Raw genomic sequence first — 8,612 nt, forward strand, 5'->3', positions numbered from 1 at the left:
TGCTCGCCTATTCCTGTAACTTAAAGCAATTTTCTTTTGACTGTTTTGAATCAGCTTGGATCTCTGGCAGCTTTTAACATGATAAGGGAATTACCTCCAGCTTTGAAGCTAGGGCTTAGGAGTTGCCATTTGTTTCTCTCTTGCACTGGCACAGCCCTTAATGCCCAGCTGTGATTTGTCCCCACGTGTGATGTGTGGCCTTAGGGCTGTGCAGTGCCTTTCTGCATTGTGTGGAGTGCTACATGCGTGAGGGAAGGGTGAGGTGCTCATGTGGATCTTGCTTCAAACTGTGGAATGCTTAGTCACCCTTTAAGTACTTGATAAGCTACTGTGAGATCATGCTGTCAGTTTACCCATCTCATTTTTGGAGACATTGACTGGTTTTAAGCATCATCTGATTTTAGGAAAGGCTTTTAAAAAATATACTGGGTGAATGGGACTGACTGCGTGGCACACTCCAGTGCTGTGATGTAGGAGCACTGGAAGGAACTGTCTGCAAGTGGCTCTTAGGTCTGAGTGATTTCTATTGTTCTTTTCCTACCATTTAGTATGACATGTGCAAAGTGTAGTCATGGCTTCTGTTGGCGTTGCCTCAAGCCCTGGAGACCGAATCATAAGGATTATTACAACTGCTCTGCTATGGTGAGTGGTTTGCTGTATCCCCATGGTTCATACCTGTGTTCAGAAGCACCCAGCCTCTCAGAGAGAGGGTGAGGATCTCCACTTGGGTCCTTTATTCTGGACTTTTGTGCTTGCCAGTAATACTAACAGCATTGTCAAAGTCTCTGTGTGTGGTAGCCGTTTCCAGGCAGCCCTAGTACTTTAGAGAAATTGCTACAGGTTACTTTTACCTTTCCTTTCAGGTGAGTAAAGCAGCTTGGCAGGAGAAGCGTTTTCAGGATTACAATGAGAGATGCACCTTTCATCATCATGCAAGGGTAAGGCCTCCTTCCTTTGCAGATGCTGTTGTTGCCTTAGCCCTAGGGATCAAGATAGCTTCTGTTATGTCTCAGTGTCTTCTCTGCTGAGAAGTAGGCTTCAGGTCCAGGTTGGGATGCCTGACCATTTCACCCTTGCTCTGACATAAGGGGTAGTCCTTGGCCTGCTTTCTTCTACCAAGTCCGTTGAGGAAACTGAGCACCTGACTTGTGGCGTTCACAGACTCAAAGTGATGCAGTAGTTGGAAGCAATGGTGATTGAAGGTAGAATTCTGCCTAGAGCTGAGGTAGTATAAAAGGTCGAAGTGATGGCACAGTGACAGAGATGTCATAGTTGGATGCATTAAATGCTCTGCTGCTGTCTGCATCTTCTGGGATGGCACTTCAGGATGCTTAGCAATTACCTGTGTGGAAGGTGCTGTTTTTTTAATCTTGTAGAGCTTGACACTGACATTGGCTTTTTTTTTTCCCTCCTTTGGTTATTGCAGGAATTTGCCACGAGTCTGAGGAACAGTATTTCTTCCATCAGAGAGATGCCAAAAATTAGGAACTTGACCTTTGTTCTTGATGCCTGCAAAGTGCTAGAACAGGCACGGAAGGTAAGGCTGGATAACAGTCCTGCTGAGGTTTAGACCTAATTGTATTAGTGTGTTTTATGCCTTTCTTAAAGTGAGGAGACATGAGGAGACACGAACCTTGACGTACTCCAAACAAGGGGAGACAGGAAAAGCAGAAGGGGAAGGATAGCATCAGGACAGGGTGAGAGCTCATGTCTGCCTTTCCCTGCTCTCACTCAGAGTTGGGCTCTGTTTGCAGTGTTCCTTACAGTCGGATCATAAGACAACTTAGCTCAAGTTGGCACCATGGAATCAACACAAGGGTCTATAGGGTTTTTATACTGGGTTTGGTCCATTCCAATTTGAAATGCCCTGGTGAAGATACTTACCTTTTGAAAGCTCTCCTGATGCTGTATTTCAGTTAGGAAGTTCCTCTTGATGTTCATGTTATGATTTTTCTTTCTTAACTCCATTTCATCATATTTTGGAAGCCTGAGTTAATTACTGTATGCCCTGATAGCCACATTAAAAAGGATTTGCAGTGCAGCCACTGGAAGTGTGCAGTAAGCTTGTGACAGCTTAGGCCTGTAATGCCTGCTCTCCTCTGAAACATAGTCAGGAGGTGGGAATTGTCTTGTGATATTGACTTTGCATATACACCTTGTTTTTGCACTCAGGCTTGATTTTGAGAGAGGCATGTAGAAGAAGGATGCCTGACCCTATATTGTCTTTTCAGTACGGTAGCCCCTGTGTTTTCCGGGATACATACCACTGTTGCTTGTTGCTGCTGCTGAATTTTCTGGCCCATTTCTTTAAATGGAAACAGTGATCTTGCTTCCTGCTGGGTGCCTAGATTGCTTTAGGGGTCATTCATTCATAATAGGAGTTTGACACTTGTTGAAACCCCTTTATCGTGGGCTCTTGGTGCTCTATAGTACCATGCCTGCTTCCCTTTGTGCTCCATTCCCTCAGTTCATTGCCACTTGAGTTCAGTCTGGGCTGCCCAGCAATGCCTAGGTCATGTGTGCTGGTGGTTTTGACTTTTTGCCTGCTGTTCAGTGACACTTGTTATGCATTTACAGTCTGTGTTTTCATGATGGTTTGCAGGTGGGAACAATCAGTTCTTTCAGACTTCACTATAAAATAATTGCACATTCATTTCCAATCCTGTGAGTAGCTCTAGGTAGCCTGGCACTGCTCTCACTTGGCATAATGGGTCACTGGGCTATGGCCACACACTAGAAGTGCCGCCAGGCTTCTTTCAGCCACTGATAGCAATGAGGTCTGGAAGGGTTTGATACTGCTCACTTCTTGCCCACTCTGAAGCTGAAGGAGGGTGCTTAACAGCATGATCTGTACTGTTCCAGGTGCTGGCTTACTCCTGTGTGTACAGCTACTATAACCAGGACACTGAGAGCATGGATATTGTGGAACAGCAGGCTGAGAGCCTAGAGCTGCTCACTAATGCTCTGCAGATCCTTCTGGGTAAGTCCTGCAACCTTTTTAAAGTAGTGACTAGTGTTCCAAACCGTATAGTTCAAAGAGCAGCAACTCTGTAGTGGGACAATAGCGTACACACCAGCACCTAGCTGGCCTCTCACTTCTCCCAGCCCATTTTTGCCTTCTTGATGTAATTTCTGAGAAGTCCACTGGCACAATTTGGCTGCCAATGGAGATTAATGCAGTAAAGAGCAACATGTTCCGTTCTGCAATGTGCCATATATGCACAGGAGATCTAAGTAGCTGTGACTGGCTTCACAGTCAGAGCCAAAGACTTGGTCTCTGCTTAAGAGTGTGTGATGCAACATGACTTTGTTGGTCTTCAATTGCAGAGGAAACCCTGCTGCAGTACCAGGACCTGGCCTCCTCTCTTCAGCTTCTGAAAGCAGAGCATTTCAGTGCTGGTTTGGAGTTGGTACGCCAGATCAAGGAGCGTCTCTTTGCAATTCTCTGGCACTCCACACAGGTGAAGTTCACATGCCTGATAGTGGCTTATCTTGCTCTGGTCTAATTTGACTGTGTGCAAGACAAGGGGCTTGGTCAGCTGAGGGGTTAGACTCTAAGGGTTGTGTGTGTAGGGAAGGGGTTTGCAGCACAAAATACACCCCAAATTGCATATTCTCTCTCTCTCTCTCTCTTCTGATTGTTCTTTCATGCTAGCAGGATTTCCATGTTGGGCTCCAGTCTTCAGGAGATCCTGGTCAGAGAAAGTTGAAACTCGCAAATGTGCCTACTTCAGCCCTTGCCTATACAGGGTGAGTTTTCTTAGCTGGATAAAAAGTGGATAAGTGCAGACAAAAAGCAGGTGAGCAGAGTTTTCTCCTGTGCTCACTGACATACAAAAGAGTGAATGACAGATACTAATTACTTGCATCTTCTTTTGTGGTTTGAGGTAACAATTTAAGTGACAGTGGTGTAAGGAAACCAGCAAAACCTCTGTAGTAGGGCGCTATGGGGTTGGGTTGTGGTTGCTTCTCACAGCTGGGGCTCTGCTCTGATGCTCTCCTTCTCAACAGGCAAAAATGTACCATCTTGTGTGACTCCCCCAACACAGATGAAGGTGGCAAAGAGGTTGAAGATGAGGAGTATGATCCACAGTGGCAGGAAGACTATGATGACGATGATGACCTTGATGAAGACAACTTTATGATTGATAATGAATCAGATTGTGATTCCTACTTTGATGATGATGATAGCTATCATAGCTAGAAGACCACCATAGAAGTGGTCTGCCACCCAGCCTGCCAGCCTGGACCTCTGCCTCTACTCTGTCTCAACCAGTTTGTGTTAGTGTTTTTCCTCAAAGGCAGGGAGGAGCTCTCAAGCGGAACAAAGCATTTCCTCTGGGAGGCTAATTGCTCAGTGACTCTTCTTTAATATGCAAAACCATTGCTCTGGGCAGCTAGTCTGTGTTCCTGTGGCCACGTCACTCAGAAAGATATCTCCTTGCCTTTTTTCCTTGTCTCCAGTTCTACCTATAGGTATTTAATTGAGTTAGAAAGTCACAGTCCACCTGCAAAGTTAGGACTACTTGCCACCTGTTAAAGGGCTGCTCATTGTCCTTGGATGTGCTCTTCCCAAGGTCTGAGCACAGGTGAGTGTGGCATGTATCCTAGCATGGCACTGTTTAGAAATGGCCAGTGTCTAGAAATGCTGTAGAGTGATGCATTTACACTCAAGTCAAAGCCTTGTATCTGGAGCTGGTGGGATTCCCTCCAGAGCCACAGATGGATGTGGTTCAGTTCCTCTAGTTGAGAGGGGCAGCATTTTTGCTGTTGGAGTTTTCTTCTCTGCTGTGAAGCAGGAAGGGCTACGAGTGACACAAGTTTGCAGGACTGTTTAAGTGTATAAACATATGTTATATATATATATGCAGAGATTGTTCAGATAATACTTTATCTTTGCAAAAAAAAACCCCTGAGGAACAAGGGTTGAAAAAAGTTCTGTTTAAAAAAAGAAACAGTTTTCATCTAGCACAAGCCTCCTTGTTGTCTGTGGGGAACATGAATGGGGAGGGAGAGTAGGATATCCTCAAGTGAGGAGGATGTGACCTTGATGTGCTCATCCCAGGAGTTATTTGTGAAATTGATGTGGGTTTGGAATCCTCACCCAGGGCACACAGTCTGCCCTATAAAGTGCCTTTTCCTTCCTGGGCAGTTCAGGGAACATAAAGAGGTATGGGGAGGGACGGAAAGAGGGTGGCGGACCAGACCACACAGGGTGATGGGGCTGGTGTTTCTGGGAGCAGGTGCAAGACAAGACTGCCTGCGTGTTGATGAAGGTGGTAACATCTGGTGCCCAGCAGAAGGCAGATGTGGAACTGCTATCGGGCTTGAGGGGTGATTTTGAGGTTTGTAGGATTGTTTTGGAGATACAGGGCTCTTAAGGCTTGGGTATCATCTGGGAGGGCTCTGGGGTTCTTACGGGATGCTGGGCAGGGACCAACTGCCAGGACAGACCAGGAGAGAGGACTAATTTTTCCACTCCCCTGCACCCCCTAACTCCTAATCCTGCAGTCTCTCATGGTGGAAGTCCCAACCCTGCTGCCCACATGTGGCAAGTGGGTTCCCTGTGACACCTCTTCGGGCCCTCTTCTCAGGGGCACTGAGGGGGAGAGACATGATGGGGATGCCCAGACAGCCTCATCCCCAGTGTGACCACTTGTTCCTTGCAGGAACAACCTGAATTTCCCAGGTTGTTGGGGGGACAGAGCAGAATGTCCTAGATGCCGAAGTTGCTTATGTGGAGATTCATGCCTTGAGTTCTTCATTCACTGTTTCCTGGATGCCTACTTAAAGCTCAAAAGGTCAGAAGGATTGTGTCTCTGCTCTCATGGACAATATTTGTACTGAAAGTCAAGATCAAACCTTGCTGTTCTGCTCTGCGGGAGGTTTCTGTCGTCCCTTAGCTCGTAGGACACCTGTGTTATGGTTTGACAGGGGTACTGTCCCAGTCAAACTACCTACCTGACACTGGAGCTGGTCATGCCAGGCACTTGGCATCAGAAGTGAGAGCCCTTTGGGACTCACTCACTCACAAACCTCACTGGGTAAGTGGTAAAAATTAGGAGTAGTATTTCACTGGCAACTGGTCTGAGTTGCACAACTGTGGGGGCCTCCCACCTCTGAAGTTTCTTCACAGTGTCAGACTAGAGTTGTGATCAACAGGGGCTTATTTCCCTGCTGATTTTTGACAAGCCTGTTCTCTTGACTGTGGTTTCTTTCTCAGCATAGTAAGTAGGGACAGCGAGAGTCTCATTCATCCATGAACATCACTAATTGAATGATGAAGCATTTGCCTGTTTATTAATCACAAAAATGGCATATTTCTCATCCAGGCTAAGTAAGGGAGCCTGTCCATCCAGGTAAGGTTGGTTGATTTTGTTGACAGATAACGTTATGTGGCATGATTGCCAAGTTCTCTTTTATTTCCTGCCTGCTATCCCTTCTACCTCCATTACTTCTGATGAACATCCATTTCCCCAGATCATGACAACCTGTAAACAAAATTTATTTACAATCAAATGACTTTGCATATAAAATGCAAAGGTAGGTACAATATCTACAGACGTGCTACGTCCCAACTTTCTTCTTTCACATTCCTTTCTTCTTTTACATTCCTCCTTTCCTTTCCCTCCCCCTTACTTCCCTCCATCCTCACTGTACATCTGTCCTTCCTCGCCTCTGTTCTTCCTTTCGTCCATCCTTCTGTCTATCCTTTCATGTCCGTCCTTTATTACTCTCTACTTCCTACCTCCTCCTTTCACTATTGACCTCTGTCCTTACTTTATATACTTACACACTTAAGTTCCCCTTTTTTCCTGCCTTTTTGACTTTCTGCTTTCCTCTATTCCTCCTTGCCCACTTCTCCACCTTCTTGACTTCTTAATTCCTATCTTCCTTCTTCTTTTGCTACTTTCCTCAATACCTTCTTCTTTCCTTCTTGCCTGCCTCCCCGCCTGCCTTCATTCCTTTTTCCCTGCCTTCTTTCTTTTACCTTTCTTTCTTCTTTCATTCCATCATCTTCCCCTAGCCTTTCCCCCTCCTTCTCTCCCACCCTCATTTTTTTCTTCCCTGTTATTTCCCAATTTTCCCTTGCCTCCCTTTTTTTCTTCCTCCCTGCTTCATTCTCCCCTCCTTCTTCCCCTCACTTAGGTCTACCAGGTCTCAAGCCTCCTTGCAGAGTCTGTAGGAGTGTAACAGTACCCACAGTAGCGGGAGGCAGAATTAGGGGCCATTCAGGTCCATTAGACATGCATTAAGTCTTTGCCAAAGGAATGGCCATCCTGGTAAGGTGAGCTTTAAGCTGGGAAAGGTGGGGGGAAGGGGGAAGTTATAGTGACCACCCATCCAGAAAAATAAGGCTTAAGCAGGGATACCTCCAGAAAGCCAAAGATGTGACTATAGGGCATCCTCTTGCACCTCTACACTCCAATCCCTCTGTAAGGTGCCTGTATATACCAATGCCTGCAGTATGGGGAACGAGCAGGAGGAACTAGAGTTCCCTGTGCAGTCTCAGAGCTTTGCTCTTACTGCATAATGGGAGACATAATGAGACAGGTCTCATGACTGGAATGTTGTCATGAAGCTGTTTGGGAAAGAGACCAGGAAGACTAGACCATGGAGATGCAAAGGCTGGGAGCAGCCTTGGATACAGCGACCATGAGATTGTGGAGTTTAGTACCGAGTGAGGAGGAAGCAGGGCAGCAAGGAAGATCGCAACCATGGACTTCAGCAGCATACACTTATCCTCTTCAGGGACCTTCTTGGAAGAATCCAAAAGGAATGGGCCTTGCAGCGAAGAAAGGTTTCCCTAGTTAAAAGGATAGGAGGTGAAGTTTAGCACTATGTGGGGTGACCAAATGGTGTATTCTACACCCTCTGTGGCATGTTTGGTGGACTGCCTCTTTCAGTCCCAAAGCCGAAAATGGAATGTGGGAAAAATCCCTCTTTTAAATTTAGAAAGATGGCATAATTCAGGGAGCAAAGAAACAAGGAATTTATTTGGTGTGCCGGGTCCTTCTCTCACCAAGTTTTTCGGGGAGAAAGACCCTGTGGGCATACAACTCATACATTTTATAGTTTTCCAAAATCCCAGCTGTGCTGGTTTAAAGGTAAACCGGCAGGGGAAATGAACTCAACTCGAAAGAGAGATTATAAGTCAGAATAACAATTTAATAAAATAATACAATAAGTACAATTATACAGACAAACAATTGGTTTTAACCCACAAAACCCAAATGTATAACCCAGCACCCTGGGGCATGAACAGAGTGGTGTTCGTTGGGCCCCATGAGTCCAAAGTAAAAGGAGAGGGGAAAACCTGTTGGTGAGAGTGGTGGTTGCAGTCTGGTCGAGAGTGGTGGTTGCAGTCTGGTTGAAAAGTGGTGGTTGCAGTCTGGTTGAGAGTGGTGGTCTGCAGTCTTCCTCTGGATCCCACGAGTGGTTAAAAAAGTCCTAAGACCCTAAGACTATATATCCTCCAGTTCAGGCAGGAATGCTCAGTACCTCCCTCAGGGTGGGGGTTCCACAATGGGTGTGAGGACAGGAGCATCCTCCTATCTCGCAGGCCTCTTAACACCCAGTTTATAGCCTGAGGAGTCAGGCTGCTCTGGGCA

General features: G+C 46.2%; 1 protein-coding gene across 2 annotated transcripts in view; it reads left to right on the plus strand.

Annotated features, from left to right (window-relative positions):
• LOC113999445 (cullin-9-like) overlaps positions 1-4,952 on the plus strand; it is a 30,832-nt gene extending 25,880 nt beyond the window's left edge. The window contains exons 36-42 of one of the 2 annotated variants that reach the window (XM_027742872.2): positions 549-642; positions 864-938; positions 1,427-1,537; positions 2,863-2,980; positions 3,328-3,461; positions 3,656-3,750; positions 4,012-4,952. In XM_027742872.2, coding sequence (XP_027598673.1) covers positions 549-642; positions 864-938; positions 1,427-1,537; positions 2,863-2,980; positions 3,328-3,461; positions 3,656-3,750; positions 4,012-4,204 — 820 coding nt within the window. In that variant the 3' untranslated portion in view covers positions 4,205-4,952. The remainder of the gene's footprint in view (positions 1-548; positions 643-863; positions 939-1,426; positions 1,538-2,862; positions 2,981-3,327; positions 3,462-3,655; positions 3,751-4,011) is intronic. The other variant, XM_039385520.1, reaches the window with a different exon arrangement.
• The last annotated feature ends 3,660 nt before the right edge of the window (positions 4,953-8,612 follow it).

Source organism: Pipra filicauda, unplaced genomic scaffold, assembly GCF_003945595.2.
Source record: "Pipra filicauda isolate LSUMZ 115617 unplaced genomic scaffold, ASM394559v2 scaffold419_size605101_pilon, whole genome shotgun sequence".
In the NCBI taxonomy this organism is placed as follows: domain Eukaryota; kingdom Metazoa; phylum Chordata; class Aves; order Passeriformes; family Pipridae; genus Pipra; species Pipra filicauda.